The sequence below is a fragment of the Loxodonta africana genome, chromosome 25 (assembly GCF_030014295.1).
Source record: "Loxodonta africana isolate mLoxAfr1 chromosome 25, mLoxAfr1.hap2, whole genome shotgun sequence".
NCBI lineage: Eukaryota > Metazoa > Chordata > Mammalia > Proboscidea > Elephantidae > Loxodonta > Loxodonta africana.
This window is the reverse complement of record NC_087366.1, coordinates 25,023,548-25,047,269: the sequence shown is the minus strand read 5'-3', so window position 1 is coordinate 25,047,269 and position 23,722 is coordinate 25,023,548. Positions and strand designations below refer to the sequence as shown.

The 23,722-nt window shown below is 42.7% G+C and overlaps 1 protein-coding gene across 3 annotated transcripts in view; it reads right to left on the bottom strand.

Moving 5' to 3' along the window:
* The window catches only part of SEC16B (SEC16 homolog B, endoplasmic reticulum export factor), a 73,596-nt gene that overhangs the window by 23,987 nt on the left and 25,887 nt on the right, over window positions 1-23,722 (bottom strand). For all 3 annotated transcript variants that reach the window (XM_064276600.1, XM_064276601.1, XM_064276602.1), the window contains exons 3-13: window positions 18,079-18,423; window positions 15,716-15,828; window positions 14,373-14,493; window positions 13,481-13,589; window positions 11,733-11,877; window positions 10,896-11,044; window positions 10,494-10,555; window positions 8,872-9,007; window positions 8,146-8,380; window positions 3,571-3,664; window positions 1,390-1,471 (exon numbers count right to left, since the gene is read on the bottom strand). In XM_064276600.1, the coding sequence (XP_064132670.1) occupies window positions 1,390-1,471; window positions 3,571-3,664; window positions 8,146-8,380; window positions 8,872-9,007; window positions 10,494-10,555; window positions 10,896-11,044; window positions 11,733-11,877; window positions 13,481-13,589; window positions 14,373-14,493; window positions 15,716-15,828; window positions 18,079-18,365 (1,533 nt within the window). In that variant the 5' untranslated portion in view covers window positions 18,366-18,423. The remainder of the gene's footprint in view (window positions 1-1,389; window positions 1,472-3,570; window positions 3,665-8,145; window positions 8,381-8,871; window positions 9,008-10,493; window positions 10,556-10,895; window positions 11,045-11,732; window positions 11,878-13,480; window positions 13,590-14,372; window positions 14,494-15,715; window positions 15,829-18,078; window positions 18,424-23,722) is intronic.

Here is a 23,722-nt window from a genome sequence, read left to right as displayed (position 1 = left end):
AGTTCAAATCCATCAGGCGCTCCTTGGAAACTCTTTGGGTTAGTTCTACTCTGTCTTATAGGGTCGCTAGGAGTCAGAATTGACTCGATGGCAATGGGTGTGTATGTGTGTGTGTATGTATATATGTATGTACATATTTCTCATATATACACATGTATATGAGAAATATGTACATACATCCATATGAAACATATACATATATATATATGAAATATGTATACGCAGAATTCCTGAAAAGAAAACCAAAATAATGGGAGAAAACAAATATTTAAGGACATAATTCAAGAAAAATTTCTTCAATTATAAGACATGAATACTCATGTTAAAAGGGGATGCTCTGTCCCGAGAAAATACTAATCTATACTGTAAACACCAAAACATATCCTAGTACAGTTATTAGACTTCAAAGATAAGGAAGTAATACTCTGGGGGCAAAAAGACCAAGCCTTTTATAATGGGAAAATGATCAAATTGGCCTCAGACTTCTCCTCAGCCATATTCAACTCTAGAAGGCAGTGGAGCAACACATACAAAATCTAATATATCCAGCTTTGAAGGATCATGCACAGAGGTGGAAATGCTTTCTTCAAGGGAAAAGGACAGCTTTGCTGTGGGAAGCCTGGAGAACAGTCATGGGGTCTTTTGCTATTCACAAGGAAGCAGACCGCTGTGGTGTAGAGGCAGCTGTGGCACTGTGGAAAGGGCAAGGTCTTGATCATCAAACACACTAGGCTGATCCTCACTCTACTACTATCTGTGTTATCTTGGGTTACTCTACACCTTTGCACCTCAGTTTCCTCATCTGCAAAATAACTCCTACCTCCATGGGTTAAATGAAATAATATGCATCAAAGTGCTTACCACAAGGCCAGACACATGGTAGATGACTAATAAACAATATTTATTTTTAATTAAAGCTATCAGGGCTCAGGAATAATACTTGTGGTATTTCTGTTACACCAGCACTAGGAATAGTAGCGTCATTAGGGTTGGTGTCACCCAGTATGGTAACTAGTCATAACCCCCGTCCCCCTCCCCCTTCTCTTCTCCCCCCTGTCTCAGTCACCCACCAGTTTGGGTGCTGGCCAATCACAGCACCTACCCTTGGGTGCAAAGAAGGTTGTCCACCTTGGCCAATGGGAGAGGGGAGGAACTATGGAGAGCAGCAGGGGATAGGGCCGGGAGGAGGGGGATAGGGCAGCATGGGCACGTGGCACTGAGTAATGCGTGGTGGTGGGGAGGGGCCAGACCACTCACCCACAGGGGTGGAGGGTGGGGAAGTTCACCAGCTGCCCACCCATGGAGGGTTGACACCATGAGTTACCACACTGGGTTACACCAACCCCAGTGATGCCGGTGATGCCACTGACTAGAAACTAAGACAGGTACCGTGGCTGCTTGTGGAATCCTCCCCGACATGAGCTGGAAGAGGGTCTGCAATGGGTCGTTGAGCGCCAGCGTGCTGGTAAAGCTGCAAAGAGAGGTGACCGTCAGTGGGGACTGTGCCAGGAGAGCCTCTTTACCCATTTCCAGCGAGGGAAAAGCCTTTCCATATTTCCATTTGATTTCAGCAGCTTTGTTTGGACATGAGCTTCTCTTTGCTTTCTACTACACCTTTGTTACATCCTCCATTTGATGAGGATCAGCAGGACCTTCATTCCCCTGCACACCCTAGGAAGATGTCATTCCTGGAGGATATTCCTGTACTTTGGCACTGATGCCCTAACTCTTGGTTAACAATCTCTGTATGCTTTCTTCTGTCAAGGAGATGACTTGCCATCATCTGAAAGGCCCTTGGAGAGCCCCAACAGTTAACCTGGAAGTTCTTCTCTGTGGACCTCTGCTTCCCAGCCACCCCTCTACTCCTATTCCACAGCATTCCTCCTGCTTTCCAAGCCCACAGCTCTCAGTGTCATTTTTCTAGCTCATCACAGGCCTGGGTCCGTAGTGTTTTTACTCACGAGTACTAAACAGCCATTTTCCATAACCAAAGAGGCGTGGAACAGGGACCAGAAATTATCCTGCTGATGACAAACCATGGGATATGCTTAACAAGGATATAATAAGCTCTACAGCTGGTATGAGATTTAAGCAGACTCAGTAAGAGAGATTTTTCACAATTCACTGGGACCCATCAAAAATCAATGGCCCAAGGCAAAAATGTGTAGTGGAGATAGATGCTACAATGTGGGGTTGTGGGATGTTCATTTCCAAAACCCAAAGGAAAATCATCCCTCTGAACACCATCTTTTATTTAATAGCACCCTTGCCTCAGGAGCTCAGAGCTCTTATCATAATAAAACTTCAGTGTTCCTCACATCTCAGATTCTGAATATAATGAAGTGTGCAGTGGTGTTACTTCCTAGTCTGGGAAGACCGAGGTTTTGAGTAATAAAGAGACTCAGCCGAGGCCATCATGAAGAATGAGCTGCTTGGTAGTGTGACAACCATCAGGCCCACAGACTGAACTTAAAGTGGAGGTGTCTGTCTTTTTATCCAACTGTTTGCCCAAGAGGATTTATGGCCAAGTCTCAAATGGTACCTGAAGCCTGAAAGATTTAACTGAGAAACCCTTCTCCAGTACTCTCTACACCTACCACCTCCATTTTATCTTGATTTTCTTTTGCTCTGCTTCATTTCCCCAATTTCACACTCCTGGCTCTGTAACCTCACCTCAGTCCCTATTTGCTCCTGGTCTGGGCACTGTATGCCTTCTTCTATCTTCATGACTCCATCTCAGCATCCAGATCTTGGTGTGTCGCCATAATTTCTAACTAAGCACATTCCTTCAGTCTCAGTATCTCCCACTCACCTTCATGAAGACTTCTGCCTCTAATTCCCAGTCTTACAATCTCCTTTTCCTACCACAGTTCACTGTCCTGTTACACCATACCAAAAAACCCAAACCAAACCCATTGCCATAGAGTCAATTCCAACCCATAGCAACCTGTTTCTCAGTATCCAGATCCACACTGCAAGACTACCAAAAACCAAACCAAACCCAGTGCCATCAAATCGATTCTGACTCATAGCAACCCTATAGAACAGAGTAGAACTGCCCCATAGAGTTTCCAAGGAGTGCCTGGTGGATTCGAACTGCCAGCCCTTTGGTTAACAGCTGTAGCACTTAACCACTATGCCACCAGGGTTTCTCTGCAAGAATATGCAGTAGACAATTACATACATCAAAAATCTTCAATCCTAAGGCTCTGTCAATTATGCTTAAGTGATCACTTCCTCCCTCACTGATGGAATGAGCTACAATAGCCACTCAGAAAAAAGATTACAGCAATGTACAGACCTATTTAATTTTTTTTTTTTTAACTCCAACCCTGGAAAATATTACTAAAATGTTTGGTTCAATTTAGCAGGTAGAAATGTAGGCTGTATCTAGGTTATAAGAATCTGGAGAAGAGAAAGGCTACATTCATCTCAGAGAGAAGAAATTGAGAAGATGCTTGGAGTGTGGAGTTTCTGAGTGCTACTTTCATTCCTTCCCACCCTCAACCCCACCACTGCTGGGAAGACCCCTCTGCTCTACTGGCCTCCTTTGCATAGGCCCTGACTCACCCACTCATGACCCAGCTGTAGGTCCTTGGGTCCATCTTGCTGGACAGGAACAAGGCGTGGCCCCACAAGTGGTTCTTCATGGCCCATTCTAAGGCTTCCTAAAAACCAAACATATCACAGTCAATATTGGCTTACTCACCTTCCTGTAACAACAATGATAAGAATCAATTAATCAATAAATAACCTACTAAGTTTACATATGGTGGCACCCCAAGCAGCAGAGTCTGGACTTCCAGGAAAACTCTTTTAGAGCCTCATATATGAAGAAGCAATAAAGGGGAAATAACAGGTATAGTATTTCCCTCTAGGTTGTACCCTTTTACAGCCTTCACCTTATCAAAATCTATTATGTTATTTCATTAGCTTCCCATCAAATATAGTTGCAGTTAACCTTATCTCTATAGCAAAACTCAGAAAATACTTTTATGAATCTAAGCTGAGGAACCCAAACTGAGGAAAGCACCTCAACCCAAGGACTGAATATCAAAACACAAGTAGCAAAATTTTATTCATAGGGGTATCTTAAAAGAACAGTGTCTTTTTTAACAACTGTGGCAGAGACTACTAGTTGCTCACCAAAATCCATGTTCTTCTTCTTGGGCCAAGAGCTAGACTACATTTTCCCACCTGCCTTGCACCCAGATATGGCTGAGTTCTAGGCAATGTAATGGAATGGAAGTGAGATGTGCCACTTTCAGGTTTGGCCCTTAAAACCACCCACATGCAATCCTCCATGTCCTTTTCTCCAACTAGCTGTGTAAAATGGAGATGACTACATGGTGAAGATGGAAGAGCCTCCAACATCCGGAGTGCCTGAATGACTACATGGAGGAGACCTGTCCAATACAGTACTCTCACCTGAATAGAAAAAAAAAAAAACTACAATTACATTTAATCTAGTATTTGTTGCTGTAGTAAGCCGCCATTGAGTTTGCCCCCAAATCATGGCAATCCCATTCACAATGGAACGAAATGATTGGCTGCAGATCAGACCACTGTGATTCATCGGATTTTTATTAGATTACTTCCGGAAGTAGATTTTCAGGCTTTTCTTCCTAGTCTATCTTAGTCTGGAGGCTCTACTGAAACCTATTCAGCATCATAGCAACATGCAAGGCTTCACTGACAGGTGGTAGCTGCACATGAGGTGCATTGGCAGGAATCAAACCTAGGTCTCCCACATGGGAGGGTAAATTGGTACAAACTCTAATTCTATCACTGAACCACTAACGTCCTCACTAAGCTAGTTCACATACTAGCCAGTGGCAACGTAATCCACTTATTACTACAACTAATTACAGGTTAGCTATCAAATGCCTTCATACACCAAATTAATGACACCATTAACTGGGTGAGTTAGGTTAGAATAGCATATTAAAGAAAAACAAACATTCTCCTATTCATTTGATTTTCAGGAGTATTCACTAAGGACCTAATTCATATGTGAAGTTTTGAGGTAGTGTTGGTAATTTCCTTGGTGCCAAAAAATAATGTGATTTTTGGATAGGAAGTCACTAATGAAGTGATTCCACCTCCGAATGTATCTTCACTGGAGAGAAAGAAAGTGATAATCAATAAATGAATGAAAATTAATTTTAAAAAGAGAATAAATTTAAACAAGCCACAGTTAGGGAATTCAGCCTCACATCCAGTACAAGTAAAATATGACATTAAGAGTTACTATTTTGTATGCTCAAACCATCTCATAATAACTATTAAAAAAAAAAAAAAGAGTTACTAATGCTTGGTTGAGAATCATCAGTTTACTCAAAAATCTGCCTCTCCACATCTGGGGTCTTAAATGCTAGCAAGCAGACATCTAAGATGCATCAATTGGTCTCAACCCACCTGGAGCAAAGGAGAATGAAGAACACCAAGGACATAAGGTAAAGATGAGCCCAAGAGACAGAAAACGCCACATAAACCAGAGACTCCATCAGCCTGAGACCGGAAGAACTAGATGGTGCCCTGCTACCATCGATCACTCCCCTGACAGGAAACACAACAGAGAATCCCTGATAGAGCAGAACAGTGGGATGCAGATCTCAAATTCTCATAAAAAGACCAGGCTTAATGGTCTGACTGAGACTTGAGGGATCGTGGAGGTCACGGTCCGGGATCCTTTGTTAGCCCAAGATTGGAACCATTCCCGAAACCAACTCTCCAGACAGGGATTGGACTGGACTATAAGATAGATAATGATACTGGTGAAAAGTGAGCTTCCTTGGCTCAATAAGACACATGAGACTATGTGGGCAACTCCTGTCTGGAAGGGAGATGAGAAGAAAGAGGGGGACAGGAGCTGGTTGAATGGACGCAGGGAATACAGGGTGGAGAGGAGGAATGCGCTGTCTCGTTAGGAGGACAGCAGCTAAGAGTACATAAAAATAGCAACATGTAAATAACTTTCTGTATGAGAGACTGATTTGATTTGTAAACTTTCACTTAAAGCACAATAAATTAATTAATTAAATTTTTTAAAAAGTAGACAGACACACACACAAAAAATCTGCCTCTCCAAAAATATAATTTAAGACTAAGTGAAGAAATTTGAGAATTTTTATCAAGGTCTATGAATCTCACACAGTACCAGAAATAAGACCCAGTCAAGTATTAACATATTTTTAAAGGTGTTTTTATATCCCACTCCTTCATGAAACCCTCTGAACTCTGCAGTGCTCCATCTATTCCTTGCTTGCCTTTGGGTCAAGTTCAGAAAAGCGGTGTGGTGGAGTGGTTAGAAGCACAGGCTCGGGCCTCAGGCTTCCTAGATATAAACCCTGTCTCTATCCCTTACTAACTTAGCTCATCTTTGAATAAGTAAAGCAAGAATAGAAATGTAACTTACAGGGTCTGTATAAAGATTAAATGAGATGATACATGTAAAGCCTTAAGCAAGTGTCTGGCAGGTAAAAAGTACTTAAGAAATATTTGCTTTTGTTATTAAAAAAATCAAACCCGTTGCCAAAGAGTCAATTCTGACTCATAGCGACCCTATAGGACAGAATAGAGCTGTCCCATAGGGTTTCCAAGGAGCAGCTGGTGAATTCGAACTGCCGACCTTTTGGTTAGCAGCCAAGCTCTTAACCACTGCACCACCAGGGCTCCACTGTTGTTATAGTCATCATTTATTTTTCTTACAGGGAGAGATCATAACTGATTTATCTTTGTATTCCCCACTAAGGTGGTAGAAAAGATTTTTGTCCCTCTCAGATTGGCACATATTGAAAAGCTTCAAAACACACTGGGACGGTGAGGATGTGGGGACACATGCACCCCCATACATTGCTGGTAGGGTAAATTGGTACAGTCTCTAAAAAGGCAATTTGCAATATCTATCAATATTAAAAACCATATACCCTTTGACCCAACATTTCCACTACTAGGTATTTATCTTATATATATTCTCTCACACTGGGCAAAATAACAATGGCAATTCATTGTACCATGGTTTGTATGATTCCATTATTTGAACTATCCAAAACAGGCAAATCCATAGAGACAGAAAGATTAGTGGTTGCCAGGGTCTGGGAAGATGGCCATAGGGTTTTGGTTTGGAGTAACAGAAAGGTCTGAAACTAGTGGTGAAGGGTGCACAACATTGTGAATGTATTTAATGCCATGAAATTGTATACTTTAAAATGGTAAATTTTGTTACCACGTTTCTCCACTAAATCCCCTTTTAGTAATCTATCCTAAAGAACTAATAAAAAGATTAGCCAAAGGCATATAACAGGATGTTCAAATGGCATCATTTATAACAGGTGAGAAAATTGTAGACAGCCTAAATATTCAACAACAGTAAATTTGTTAAATAAAATATGATATATTCGCATAATGGAATATTGTTCAATCACTGTTTTTAAATGGTGTTTTAAAGCATACTTAATGCCATGGGGGTATTTCACCATATAATGTTAAGTGAAAAAAAAACTGTATATGTAATTTAATGTGCATAGAAAATGTACATAGAAATGTATATATGTGTGCATAGAAAAATGCTATGAGTAGAGGTATCAAAACATTAACAGTACCCTGAAACGATTGCCCTGAGATAATCTTTAAACCTTAAACCAAAAATATTCCCTGGAGTCTTAAAACCAAATAATAGTTTAGCTTAACTAGTAAAAAATATCTGTCTTGAGCATTATGCTCTTTTAAGAACTATCTATATGGGATCAAATCGACAACACCAGCTCGAAGTTATTAGACAGGAAACTTAGGGGGCAGTGAGTTTATGTTAACGGCGGAACAACTCAAAAAAAGAGTGTGAGAATGGTTGCAAGACTCGGAGAATATAATCAATGTCACTGAATTGTACATGTAGAAACTTGACTTTGTGTATGCTTTGCTGTGTATATTCTCAACAACAAATAAAAAAATTTTAATGTTAACAGTGGCTATCTTTTAATGGTAGGGTTATTGGTGTTTTTATTTTCTTCTCTGTACCTTTCTGAATTTCCCAAAAGCTCCAGAATGACTATAATATTCACATATTTGGGGGAGAGCTGAGTGATGGGGAGAAATGGTGGTCACTTCCCTAAAAGCGTAAAACAAGCATGAGGCGGGGCACACTTGCCTTCTTTCTTCCATAGTAGAGCAGTTTCGTGAATTTCCCCAAGGTCTGGGCAGGTGTCTCCACACTCGGGGGGATCTCCCCGGTGAGCAGGTTCCGGGTCCTTGAGCTTGGCATTGGCCAGTCCTCGTCCGTCAGGTTGATGAGGTTGGCCACAGGGGGTTGCCTCTTGTACTTCTCCAGCTTCTTGCAGTCTTGCATCAGCAGCTCAGCTACGTCAGACCCCACCGTGGACTGCAAGGCAAAGAGGGTCATCCTAGAGGCACAACCCTCTTAGGCTTGCTGGCATCCCAGGCCGAGGAAGGAAGGCACCAGAGTATCGGGCATCTTCATAAGGAGGCCAGTCATACAAACACAAACACAAGGCAGTCCTTTCTTGGGTTTCTGTATATCAAAATTCAGCTTCAATATCATGGTTATTTTCACCCTGTCAGAAGCCACAAAGGACCAGAAATATTCACAATTTCACAGGTGTGTTACTTGGCCGGTGTAATAACCCAGGAGCTGGACGATAATCCCCAGACAGGGGAAAGAAGCAACAGAGGAAAAGTTAGCGTTTGCAAACTGGTGCTGATATTTGAGCAATTTTTCCCTGGGCCAGTTGTTCACATCTTAAAAATTGTATTCACAATCCTGCCATAGGCCTACTCCTCATCCATCCCAAAAAGACTTAAAATTTCAGTCCAGTCTACAGCTGCGTACCCTATTAGAGTGGTAATACTTACCCCATTCTGTCGACAAAGGAGAACCAGCAGCTGCCACAGTAGAGCCGAGTCTCTGCTCCTCGGTGTCTCCAATTTGCAGCTCTGACCTGCTTTCTGTTGGCAAAACGTCATGATATCCACTTTGTGTACATCTTCCCTATAGGAGATTTCAGGGAGCAAAGAGTGAGTGGGCAGACACTTCCCTGTACAGGACCCCAGTATGAGAGCCACTGGTTGGGCTGAGATTTAGATAGAAGCCTGACAACCCCAGGCTGGGGTGATGAGTCTCTACAACAGGAAAGGACTTCAGAGATTACATCCTCTCCATTCTGAAGATGAGGACACTGAGGCCCTGAAGTGACTCCATAAGGTGGAGGTAAATGAACAGACTTTAGTGTCACATAGATCCTGGGTTTAAATCTGGTTCTACCACTTTTCACCTTAGACAAGTTACTTACTTCCTCGAAGCCTCAATTTTTTTTCCCCTAAAATAGGGATAACAAAAAACCTACCTCCATACAAAGAAGAATTAGAAAATAGTAAGGCAAATATTAAGTGCTCAATAAATAAATAAATAAAAATTTCCTCACACTCATTCAATAAAATCAAGGCCAAGTTGGGACCAGTATCCTACTGTTCTAGTACCCGCCTTGGTGGTCTACCCCACATCTGTATCCCCCAAAGAAATAGAGACAGCAATCATTTTTCATTGAAAGGGTTGTATTTTGAATATCTGAGGATATTCTTAGAGGGGGAACTTCAGAATAAGGTTGGATTTACAGAGTAGGGTTGACATAGAAAGAGTTTTATCTCACTTGAGTCTCACAGCCACCACTTGGAGTAGGCAGAGTACACATTACATCATTTCTCAGAGAAAAACTCTAAGGCTCAGAGAAAGCTAACTGACCCTGTCTACCATGGACCCACTAGTTAGTAGGATACCTGGGCTTGGGATTCAAGTCCTCAGACATCCAGGCAGGACTCTCTCCACAACAAAAAACCCAAAAACCCATTGCCATCGAGTCAATTCTGACGCATAGCGATCCTGCAGGACAGAGCAGAACTGCCAGAGCAGCTGGTGGGTTCAAACTGCCAACCTTTCAATTAGCAGCCAAGTGCTTAACCACTGCACACTAGGGCATCTTGAATGTATTTATCAAAAGCATGACAAGAAATTTTCTAGCAGTCCTAGCTCATTCCTGCAGAGGGCAGACTTGGACACTGTTCAGTAACTCCAACATTTATACTGACAATGTTATCTCTCTAAAAAAAGACCACTGTTGCAAGAATTTTTTCATTGTGATCCCCTTGTTTATGATTTTCCAGGCTGTGCTCTACTTTTCAACTAATATCTATTAATCACACTGAATGCTAAAACTTCCTACTACATAACCTCTGCAAAATGGAACTGATTTTAGATTTTTTAATTATGTTGATTTTTCTTTGTGCCCTTCAACTACAGAACCTCTTGTCAAAATGGCTCAGGCCACAGGAGACTCTATCTTGTAGCAGAGAATTCTACTCCAACAGGGTTAACATTTTCTTCCAAGAAAGCTAAGAACAAATCCTTCAAATGCTGATCTGGGCAGAAAGGTTTTCTAACTTTCCAGAGCCCTTCCTCAGCCGCTCTTGCAGACGTGCACCTGATCAGGGGTCCTGAGAAAGTTCTCATCTCCTCTTGTTCCTCAGAGTCACTAAGAATAACCTGGAACAAAAAAAAAGCAGATTTGGCCTTTAAGACTATATCCACCCAATTCCCCTTTCAGCTCAGGATATTGTCAGTGCCAAAGCAGACAGACCAAAGGGAGTTATCCTGTTGCTGAAGATGAGCCAATACCATCTTAGGAAAAAAAACAGAATTCTAGCATCATTGCTTCCAGAAAAGAGTCACCCCCACTTTCTGCACCCCCCCCCAACCCAGGGAATGCATGGCCCAGTTCCCCACCAAAGTGCACCATTCTTGTAGATGCCTGGGAAAGGAAGTATGTTAAGAGTAGCTGGGTGAGTAGCATGCTGGCATTCCAAGGGCACAGAATCTTGTTTACCTCCATGCTGTGCAGCTCAACAAGGGCCGTCTGCCCATCAATGGGAGACCTGGGACCCACACACACCAGCTGACCTCCTGGTCCAAAACTCACAGGCACATGGGGGACATAGAACTTCATGGGGGCCTTCGGACCAGCTGAGATATCCTCTGACCAACAGACACAGATGAACACTGTTAGCATTCCTGCCACTGCTTCTTTAGTTTAGAAACATGCCACAAACATGTTTCTGTCCAAATTCCCCCTAGACAAGATTCTGGGTGGGGACATAACTACAGAAAGCTCATGCTCCAAGTCAGATTTAAGGCTCTGAAAATACATCAGAATATAATGCAAGGGTTTGATTATTTTGTCCAAATGATACCACTGCCCCCCCCCACCCCGGCCCAGTCTCCCAATGATGGTGAGAGGCCCAGGGGTCTCTGGCTCTGGTAGACTCCCTGGCTTTCATAGTCTCTCTACACGTGAGAAGAATTTTCTACACCAGACCAAGTAATTGTGCCTTGTGTCCTTGCCTTTGCTTTACCTAATTCTCTCTGGTCTTCATTTTCCTCACCCATTACTTAAAACACTTCTGAGTGCCTCTTCTGCAGCTTGATGATGGTTAGAGGCAGTGTTCCCTTCCAAGAATCAGCTATGGTATCATCATCAGTACAAGGGAAATGTTGATAATGGAGCCAACCAGCTGGCCTCTCGGCCAAGGAGACCACAGAAGCAAACAAAGTAGACAATGGTCTCTTCTTGGAAACACAGCCTAAGGGTGATTTCCCAAGAGACCTGCCACCTAGCTCTTTCCTCATCAGACTTAACCAAATCCTTTGATCACTTTGTACCCACCACCCTGAACGGGACTCCAAACTGCTGAAGCCGTAGGATCATACTGCTCAGAAGCTTCCACCATGTACTGACTGAGCTCATAGCTGCTGGAGCTGAGGCCAGACTCGTGCTGCTGGAGAAGGTTGGACTCACTGGTCAAGGATGGCTGAAACGTAAAAACAATCAAAACACACAGGAACAATCAGAAGCAGTTTCAGGGAGCTGGTCCTCACGCATGGTCCTTCAAAGACACAAAGTTCTAATTTTCAAATAAATGCAGTGACAATGGATCTGCTAAAAGGAGAAGAAGGAATAATTCAATCGACAGGAATTTACTGAGGGACACATTATGGCCTAGTGACAAGAGTACAGTTCTTAGGGTCAGGAGGCTTGAATTCAAATCTCAGCTTTGTTAATACCTAGCTACTGTGATCTCAGGCACAGGACTTAGCCTCTCTGAGCTCAATACCTTCATCTGTAATATATATGCTCAAACCTGGCCTATGTTGCTGTTAACTTCCATTGAGTCAGCCCCCAACTCCTGGTGACTCCATGCACAACAGATCAAAATGCTGCCTCGTCTTGTGCAATCTCCATGATCAACTGCAAATCAGACCACTGGGATCCATAGGGTTCTCATTCGCTGATTTTTGGAAGTAGATCACCAGGCTTTTCTTCCTAGTTCATCCTAGTCTGGAAGCTCCACTGAATCATAGCAACACTCAAGCCTCCACTGACAGATAGGTGGTAGCTGTGTATAAGGTGCACTTGCCAGGAATTGAACCTAGGTCTTCCTCATGGAAGGTGAGAATTCTACCACTGAACTACCAAAGCCCCCTCCACATACCCTGTATGCCTCAAGTGTTTACTCATGCATTCATTCAGCAACTATTGACTGAGCATCTGTTATGCTGCAGGCACTGTTCCTTACCATTGGGATACAGTGGTATGTAAGAAAATAAGGTCCCTGCCCTCATGGAACTTACATTCTAGGAACATACAAGTAAAACAGTGCATGCGAGTGCTCTTTGCACACTGTAAAGTCCTGTACACATGTGCTGTGTTTTCTGTTACTGTGTTGTTGTTACCATTAATCATTACAATATGTGCCCTGCCCTGGTAAGCACTGGATATACAGAAGAAACTGCCCTCAAAAAATCATATAATCTAATCATGGGGACAAAATTAATACAACTATCAAAGATTAAGAGCTCTTCTCTGTAGAATCTTTGACACTTTTCCATAAATTTAAAATTATTCCAAAATAATATATTCATTAAAAGCTTCACTTTGTGGCTCAGCTGGTACACACAGTTAAAAATTTAGAGGAAAGAGACAGAAGAGTTAGGAATGACTTCAAGTCCTGCTTTCTGACCTGAATTAAAAGACTCTTAAGAACTTCCAACTTTCTGCATAAAACAAATTGCTAGCCCATTAGGGTTCCAGACAAAGAATTAAACCCTAACACCTGGCTGCAGCCTCTTCTCTTTCCTAGAACCTCAGAGTGACTTGGTGATATTTTCTGACCAAGACGCTTTGACAAAAATACAGAAGGGCCAGATTAGAGCGCCAGACTCATAAGATGGAAGCAAGAAGGTAGGGAAACGGAGGAGGTGTGAGCAGAGGCTCTGCCAAAAGGGGAGGAATGGCACCCCTCAGACTGCTGGGCACTGGAGACCCCCAGCCCCAAGGGCCCTCCCTGCCACTGCTGACAACAGCAGTTGTGATGTGCTGTCACAGGCCAGTACCCCCAAGTCACTTCAGGTTACCTTACTCTTCTGGGTCCCAGGCAGCAGACTGTCTGGAAACGCCTCCCCAGGCCTCTCCTGTCCAGAGTTGGAAGCAGGACTGTCTCTATAGGAGTTCCGATTCTTAGTTCTGCAGCAAAATGACAGGAGCGGGTGAGAGGGGGTCCAAGGCTGAGCTGCTCTCTGCTGGAGGCTGCTGTGCTTATTAAAAGTGTGAGCAGGTGTCAGGTCGGCCTGTGTACCACAGGGAAATGCATTTCCCTCCCGTTCCCCATTTCGATCTATTAATAGCAGAAAAACAGGAACACTTGTGTGCCATAGTGCAGTTACTGAAGTAGCCTCAGACCCTGCAGAGAAGGGTTGGTATCTGTAGCCTGACACTCTGGAATGGCTTAAATCAGAGCATGGAGATCAATGAGCTGCAGGGTAAAGGCACCAGGAGTAAGGTCACTTACGCAGACGCTCGAGCAAAAGTCTCCTTTCTGCTCTGCCTTATTCCAGGGGGATACCCCAGTCTCAGAGCACAGGAGTGGGCAGAAGAGAAGCACCCCAGCCCCAGGCAGGACCCAATCATGAGAGCTTTTCCCAGGCCAGATCTGTTCTCAGGCCAACATGGGATTAAGGCCCTCCTTTAAAAAAAAAAAAAATTTTTTTTTTTTTTTTTTTTTTAGGGTAGTGGCCTCACAGAACCCAGACTAGTCCAGGTCCTAGAACTGCCTCTCAGAGATACAAATATCTCCTCCCAGGGTCTGCGCTAACAGCTAGCACAGGCCATCTTGGCTTAGCCTATATCCTGGAACAAAACCAGACCAGCTGTTTGACGAGGGACCAAGCACCGGATGCTGTAAGATTTGCATAAAGTAGTCTAAGTTTGGCTGAATTATGTTGAACTAGTCCCTCCTTTTACACTTACTGGAATTGGGTCTCATTATTTGTTCCAAACGAACTATTCTTAGTTTCATAATGATGTTCTTTGAGGTACTTTTGGTCTTGGTAATCTTCATGCCAGGCATAAGGACTCCCTTGCCTTGGAACTGCACCCTCAGAGAAAACAAAATAAAGACCGGTCACTTTCTGAAAGTTCAGAAAGACACTAGCAAGTTGTAATGCTGAGTTACTGGAACACAGGTGGTATAAAAAAACATGTTGACTAAATTGAATTAAATTGATGGGTGAGACCTAAGATGAAAGTTCATAATACACCCCTCAGTCCTCTCCGAACCAATTAGCATGCTTCTATTTTTTTTTTTTTTATACAATAGTATGGAGTCCCTGGATGGTGCAAATGGCTAACATGTTTGGCTGCTAACTGAAATGGAAGATTGGAAGATCACGTCCACCCAGAGGTACCTCAAAAGAAAGGCCTGATGATTGACTTCCAAAAAAATCAGCCATTGAAAATAGTTCTACTCTGACTTACATGGGGTCGCCATGAGATGGCAATGGGTACTGGTATACAATTGTATAATGGTGGGAATCATGGTGTGGTGGGTGTGTGGGGGTGTGTGTGAGGGTGTGTGTGTGTGTGTGTCCAGTCTTGAAACAGACTTCTCTCTTTGCTAGCAGGTCAGAAGCTGTCTTTCACATACACCACCTTAATATTAATGTTGTTGTTGTTGTTAGGTTTCAACTCATAGCAACCCTATAGGACAGAGCAGAACTGCCCCACAGGGTTTCCAAGGAGCAGCTGGTGGATTTGAATTACTGACCTTTTGGTTAGCAGCCCAGCTCTTAACCGATACTAGTGTACGGTTTGAAAACTCCTATTCAGGCATATCTGTTGCCCAGCCCTCTGCACAAATGGGTCAGAGCCTGAGGTCTATGCTCAGGGTGGAGTGACAGTCAGATTCATACCTCAGATGGTTAGAGCCCACTGAAACACCTGATGCCCTTGAGAACTGACTTCACTATTACTTGATCAGAGACTACAATCTCAGCTATAAGAATGAGTATGGAAAAAAATGCAGGTGAGGTACAAACTATCCATACTACTAGTAACATAATGAGAATCGTTTCAGTACCATTATCTCTGGGCAAAAGATGATTCCTTCTTATCACTTCTCCTCAAGACATCTAGGAATAGTGACTTTACTTTGGGCTCATCTGGTCAAGAAAGAAGAAAAGGAGGGCCTCTACTCTAACCCAGTTGGTTGCCCAAGTTGAGGCTCTGAGCATGGCTCCTTTGGTCTCTGCTCTGTCTATTAGATCAGCTTCACCACCCCCAAATCCCAAAGGCTTCTTGGAGACTATTCATACCTCTTTCTTCCAGTAGCCTCTGAGGATGTCCATGACGGTAATAACTTCTGTAAACATATTCTTCCCTGAGGGTCGGAGAATGATTGCTCTGATATGGATTCTCATAGCCTGTCCTAAAACATCACAAAGACTGCCAGTCATTCGAAGACAAGCGTGGTAAAAAGAGAAGCCAATCGAAGACTTGACAAACTAAGCAAGCGCAGAGCTCAGAATTGTGACCCCAAAATAGAATCAGCTGGAAAGCCAAAATTAATTCTAAATCACATAAACAGAAAATCCAGAATCAGACCAGGAGGAAAGTCTTTGTTAAAAAACAAGGGCCTGTACTTTTATGGTAAAACCATAACCAAACGCCTTATTCTCTCTGTTTCCTTCTTGCTCCCAGAATACACACATCCAACAATAGTGAGAAAACCCTGCCTTGATGTTATCTTACAAAACACCTTCATGAGATGATTTGCAAGTACCCAACTTATCATTACAATTTCAACGCATATTACAGATGGAAATGAGATTTTAAAAAATCAAGTTGGACTATCTTAAATCTGATTTAAGCAATTAAATACTTTTACTGCTGCCTTCCTTAACAAAACTCTCTTTGAGAATTCAACAATCTAAAACGATTGGGAAAAGGAAAGTGATGTACTTAGTACTATTATCAACTAATAATTCTTTAGCATTTTCTAGGGGCAAAATGCCTTGCAATAATTGTCCTAATTTCTACCTTAAATTTGCAGACAGGTAAATATCACCCCACCTGGAAAAGCTAAAGTAAACATTGATGGCTTCCAACATCCCATGAAATATCCACTCCAGTGTAATCACTAGAACTCAGGAGCAGCAATTTCAGATTCTCCAACATGAGGAATTAGGTCACTGAGACCTCTTCCTTACGAACTTGGAACCTGCAAGTTTATATCTACTTTCCCTGAGGTTGATTTAAAAAAAAAGTTCATTCAATACGGGGTCCCGTCTGCTGTCTCAAATGTCATCATTCTTTCTAATCCATTCAATGGTGACTTCTTTACGAAGCTCTACTGGGTAGAAAATTGTTTTCAGTCTCCGAAAAACAATTTGGGAGAGAAAAGCGTTTAGCTAAGGCAATGTAGTAGGGTGAATGTCTTAGTTATCTAGTACTGTTATAACAGAAATATCACTAGTGGAGGGCTTTAACAAACAAATTTATTTTCTCACAGTTTAGAAGGCTAGAAATCTGAATTCAATGTGCCAGCTCTAGGGGAAGGCTTTCTCTCTCTGCTCTGAAGGAAGGGCCTCATCTCTTTGAGCTTCTCCTCCTGAAGGATCTTCATGTAGCTTGGCATCTCTCTTCATCCATCTCTGCTTGTTAGCTTGCATTTAATCTCTTTTATATCTCAAAAGAGACTGACTAAAGACACACTCTACACTAATCCCGTCTCATTAACATAACAAACACAACCCATTCCCAAATGGGATTATAACCATAGGTATGTTGTTGTTAGGTGCCATCAAGTCGTCTCTGACTCATAAGGACCCCATGTACCACAGAATGAAACACTGCCCGGTCCTGCGCCATGCCCACAATTGTTGCTATGCTTGAGCCCATTGTTGCAGCCACTGTGTCAATCCATCTCGTTGAGGGTCTTCCTCTTTTTCACTGACCCTGTACTTAACCAAGCATGATGTCCTTCTCCAGGGACTGATCCCTCCTGACAACATGTCCAAAGTATGTGAGACGTAGTCTCACCATCCTTGCTTCTAAGGAGCATTCTGGTTGTACTTCTATCAAGACAGATCTGTTAGATCTTTTGGCAGTCCATAGTATATTCAATATTCTGTACCAGCACCACAATTCAAGCGCATCAATTCTTCTTCGGTCTTCCTTATTCATTGTCCAGCTTTCGTGTGCACATCATGCGACTGAAGATACCACGGCCTGGGTCAGGTGCACCTTAGTCTTCAAGGTGACGTCTTTGCTTTTCAACACTTTAAAGAAGTCCTTTGCACCAGATTTGCCTAATGCAATGCATCTTTTGATTTCTTGACTGCTGCTTCCACGGGTGTTGATTGTGGATTCAAGTAAAATGAAATCATTGACAATTTCAATCTTTTCTCCATTTATCATGATGTTGCTCATTGGTCCAGTTGTGAGGACTTTTGTTTTCTTTATGTTCTTCCATACTGAAGGCTGTGGCCTTTGATCTTCAAACCATTGGCATAGAGGTTAGAAGTTACAACACATATTTTTGGGGGACACAGTTCAACCCGTAACAGTGAATAAGGAAGAAAAAGAGAAATGAAAAAAGGAAAAGGAAGATGGAAAAGGACAATTTGTTCATAAGTATTTAGGAGAGTTGGGTCCATTCCAAGCCCTACAACCATACCTGGAATATATGGGATAACCACCTTCATAATAGTCAACAGACACAGGTTGATGCCACTCCCCAGGCCTGTATGGATGCTGAGGCTGCTGGTGGTCTGCCCTGGGGTCCTGCTGTGGCTGGGGGCTTCTTCGGAGGTCTTGCCACTGGTGGAACCTCTCTCCATTGTGCCAAGAGTGAGGAATAGGCCTGTGATATCCATCTCTCCGAATCCCTCGGTCCGAATCCTTTGACGGTGTTCTGGTCCTCCCCTGTGGCTCAGGCGGCTGCTGGGGAACCCAAGGTTCCATCCCTGACCCTCTGAATTTCTTTTGGGTGTTGAGTAAGTTGTGTAGTTATTTTATCTTCCTGAAGACAAAAACCAAAATAAATTATCATCATTTTAAGCCTGTATCTACCCATGGTGCTTGATTAGGTTTTGTGAAAAGAGGCTTAGCCGTCACAGCTATGGTCCTCTGAAATAGTCTCTCTAAAACGAACCACATGGGTACTGATAGAGAAATCTGAAAAACAACTTTGATCTGCTACATGAAATAAATAACAGACTTGACAATTATATCAATGTTGCTTAAAAAATTAAAAGTATATTTTGAGAAATATTAGATGTGGAAGGCATGAAACAGGTAACAGCACAGATGCAATTTAAAAATGCTTTATCAAGGTAACCCGATTCAATACATGCTTGTTCATTTATTCTACTAGCAAATATTTACTCAAGACTTATTTTTGAGGCCCTGTGGTATATAGAAATAGAGTGGCCCTTGGAGGGAGCTTGACCAGGGTTCAAATCCTAGGTCTGCTATTTGCTACCTATGTGATCAGAGAAGCTAATCTTTTTCCAGCCTCAATTTCCTTACCTGTAAAATGGGGACTATCTTTCAGGTTTATTCTCAGAACTAGAGATAATGTATGAAAAATGTCTAACACACTGCCTGGCATATAGTGGTTGTTCAATAAATCGTACTTAGTATCATCAGTATGTGCAAAGCACTGTAAAAGAGTCAGAGAGAAAGATTAGGGTAGTGTGAGTGGCTGAAGACATCTCTCAAACAAAAAGAAGATGAAATAACCTCTCCAAAAGAAGTCTTTTCTGAATCCTTACATTAAGCTCTTGGAAGAACTCCCAAAATATGACCACACTCTGTCCCTCCTCCAAGGGAACCAATGAGATGCAACTTTGGAATTGTTTACTCAGTACTACTTCCTGACTGGAGATTTTAAAACCCAGAAAGTCTCCCCCCACATCAAGCTAATTTTCCCCACTTACTCCTCAAAATAAAAAATAGCTCCAGGTGGCTAACTGCCTTCCAAGTTCCTTTGTCCACCTTAGTATCACAACAGAGCGCCTGCACCCAGCTGCCTCTAAAGGGAAAGCTCCTATCAGGCCTTCCTCCTGCCTAGGGATTCTCTTGTGTCAGGACCGTACACCACCTCACTCTGCCCCACCTCTTGTCTCCTTTGGGAGCTGTTTTTGGTTGCAGGATTAAGATCCTGATTGATCCAGTTCACTTGCTCCCCTACTGAAACTCTCAGCTCAATATAAAAATTCATATCAGGACAAAAGGTCAAAAGGGTGTGTGTTGAAACCAAGGTGTCACTCTGCTCTAACGTCATGGAGTCAGGGTCCACAGTCATGAGCCAAGGGCAGTGAGAGAGCAGTTCGGTTCAGAACATACAAGTAGAGCTAGGCACAGAGGAGCTTCCCATGTCAGCCTATTTCCTTGAAAAAGCCAGGTGCAATGAAAGTGATGTCCAACAAAACAGCAGAAAGGCTCAAGGTGCCAGAAATAGTAAAAGGGTGTGTGAGTCTTCCTGAAGTCCCATGGAACTCAATGCCACTTGGACACAAGGGCAAACCCTAGTGGCGTGGTGGTTAAGTTGGGTTTTTTGTTTTTTTAAGAGCAACAAAGAGCCTGGGTGATGCAAATGGTTTGCAATCAGCTGCTAACCTGAAGATTGGTGGTTTGAACCCACCCAGCTGCTCTGCAGAAGAAAATTCAGGCAAACTGCTTCTGTAAAGACTAAAAAAAACAGACTACGGCCAAGAAAAACTTATGAGGCAGTTCTACTCTGTTAACACATGGGGTTCACATGAGTTGGAATCAACTCCACAGTAATGGGTTTGCTTTTGGTTTAAGAGCAACAAGAGGAAAGCCACATTCACCTCGTCCCCGGATATTTTACTAGACAGCCCTTTCCTGCCTGCCGCAGCGCAATACCCAATCCAATCTCTTGGCCAAAATCACACCAAAGGAAAAGCACTTAAGATTCTCAAAATGAAGGAATTTCATCTACAGTGACAAGTCACACTGATACATTCATATACATGACCTTCTCTTATTCCCAATAAGAGCATTGTTGTCTTTTCTAATCTGACAGCAAAGCAAGTACAGCTAAAAGAAAGAGAACAAACAGACCTATCATTTCCACATATCTGTTCTGACCACTTCTTACCTTCCTCCAGCGCAGCTCCAGGGACCCAGCCCAAAAGAGTCTCCTTTCCTCTTGGAAACTGTCAAAGTCCAGGTGCCACATCTACTGAGACTTACCTGGCCCTCAAATCCACAGCCAGTGAGTTACCTTTGCGATTGCCTGGCCTCCATGGAGCTGATTCATTAGGGCAAAGTACAGCCCAGTTACCTCAGTCAAGAACAGATCTGACTTGGCATATTTGCTTAGCACCCTGTCAGAGGCTCATGCTTCAGCTTGCCTGCTTGTGGACTGACGCAGGTTCATCCATATGAGAGAGAATCCAACCCCCCCACAGCAAATCAGGAAGAGAGACGATGGGGAGAGGAAATCAGAAAGCCCTGAGGCAGCCTGGTTTGGTGAGAAGAGCACCACCGTGAGGGTGTTGACTTATAGTTCTACCACTTACTGCCTCTGTGACAAAGGGCAACTTACTCAACCTCTCTGTGTCTGCTTCTTTTTCTCTAAAATGGGAATAACAATACTTGGTTTATGAGGGTTATTATGAGGGTTAGATATTGGTGAAGTGGTACGTGATAGGTGCTCTATAAATAAATAGCATTTTTTCTTTTCAAAGAGATGGGCTAATTCCACTGCTCAGGCCAGGGAGAATACTTACTGGTGCGTAGTAAATAGCTGGTTTGGAATTTTCTCATTCATTTTTTTCCCCCATTGAGTTCAGGCTGTGTGACCCATTCTTTTATCTAGTTGGACAGCAGATTTAAATACCCAATATTGAACTGAGGGCACTAGAAAGTTTTCTATTTTAATAAGAATGCAATTTCTCACATTTGAAAAATACATTTCTTCAACATTTTCAACATAAACACAGAAAAGCTCATGTCTACCTTTGAATTAATATTCCAAAATACAGAATTTGCTTTAGAAAGGCCCAATAGAGATTATTCTTTCTTTCAACAAACATTTATTGAGTTCCTATTATGTGCCAGGATTTGGTACACATATATATGAAAGACACAATCCTTGCCTTCAAAAAGCTTAGAATAAATGACTATCTCAAGTTGTTACTAGTCCAGGGGAAACTACCACTGTTGTGTCTCAAGTTCAGGTAGGAAAATGTGTACCTGAGCTGCAGGATTTTGTCTCTAGCCCTTCAACTGATTTCTAGGACCTGGCAAGTGAACACAGAATTCTCTGACTGTGGGTGATAGTTTCTCACCTCACTGGTGGGCCGTGAAGTTTGACTCACTAGTAGCTGCACTGCCTTTTTAATCCTTCTGGAAAGAGGTACTGGAGGTCACACACGTTGACAGCAGGAATCATAACACAGTTGATTATAACACAGACTCAGATATCAAATTATGTGTTCCGATAGACCACAATAACACTCATGAAAGTCTGATGTAACTCTTTTGGTAGTTAACTCTTTTGTAACATGATGGTAGCCCCACCCCTGTAACACTAGCTACATTAACTCATTGCTATCATTTGGTTTTGGTTTTATCGAGGTGATTCTGATTCATAGCGACCCTATAGGACAGAGTAGAACACCCCCTTAGGGTTTCCAAAGCTGTAAATCTTTACAGAAGCAGACCGCCACATCTTCCTCCCATGGAGCAGCTGATGGGTTCAAACTGCCAACCTTTCACTCAGCAGCTGAGTGCTTTAACCACTGTACCACCAGGGCTCCTCTAGCTACTTTACTGGAATGTTAACTTTGGAAGAGACTGTAGAGGTTATTTTAGCAGCTTCACTTCATCAATGATAAAACTCAGATCCTGAGAAGTGAAGTGATGTGCCCAGGATCGCAAAGCAAACTAGAAGCTCAGGCAGTATTATATTGGTGTCCTGGAGCTGTTTCACACAGGCTTGCAAGAGCTGTTGTTAAATATTCAGGAATTTGCTGAGCCAGTTGTTAAACCACTGGAAGTGTGAAATCCACCATAGAAGGAGTATTTATACCACAGAATCAGCAAGTGCTACAAGACAGAATGGTTTATTCCTTCAGAGAGCCAGTTTACCAGCACACCACTGATTACAGCCCTGAACTCCTAGTTGCTAACTCAGTGTTCTTTCCACAGCAGAACTACCATTCATTCTGTTACTACTCTTTGTTGCATATCTCTGGCTCAAACATCTAGCCCAGTTACTCCAAATGCTCCTTTTGTGACATCCCAAAGCATCTCTAATTATCTTAAGAATTATTATGAAACTCTTCACTCACCAAGCAAAATTAATTTCAATTAGCTTTAATTATTTTTTAAAGACATATGGAATACCATACTTATGTGGGTCATGGAATGAAATAAATTATGGTGGGATCTGACCACTCCAACGGGTTTAGGACTTACCAGTTCCCGCGTTCCTCAGCCCCATTTGTGTCAATTACTTAAGTCTTTCAGCCTGGCAACTCAAACCCTCCCAGTTTCTAAACCACACTTACTCAGGCCTGACAATACATTAACAGCTCAATCCCTACCAGGAGGTAGGCTAGAATTAGTCTTGTCACCCCAAGTCCAAGTCAAAGTGCCTGTGCATGATCCCCTATGTCCCTCATGCCCAAACAGCTGCAGTCTTCCCATTCTCCCAGCCACTGGTGTCCTGTCCTCATGACTGATTCCTCCTCTGCATTCTAGTGCTCCACAGGGGTTAACCCAACCGATTGTCATTGAGTGGATTCTGACTCACAGTGACCCTATAGGACAGAGTAGAACTGCCCCATCAGGTTTCCAAGACTGTAAATCGTTATGGAAGCAGACTGTCACATCTTTTTTCTGTGGAGCAGCTGGAAGGTTAGAACCACCAACCTCTGGGTTAACACCCAAGCACTTTAACCACTGCACCACCAGGGCTCATCCTTGAGGATTAGAGTGCTGGAAACATGCTAATTTATGTGAATTTCCTTTCTCAGTCCCTGTCCTCCTTTCTAAATCCTCAACCACTAACTAGAGTCTTGCTTCAAACTGGAGTAACTGCCCCAATTTGGCATCTAACAAAAAGAGCACCACTTCCCAAAGACTGATGCTGTAATCTCTACCCACCAGATTAGGGCTAATGGATATAAACACCTACCCAGATCCAAGTCAGGTTTGCCATGAATCCTGGAGCACTGCGATTTAATAAGTAATTACTCTCGCAAGGGACAGCTCAGCAGCTGAGACATCCCTTGGCCTGAGCCCATTCCTTTACTGAAAGTAAAAAGTTAGAAAACAGACTG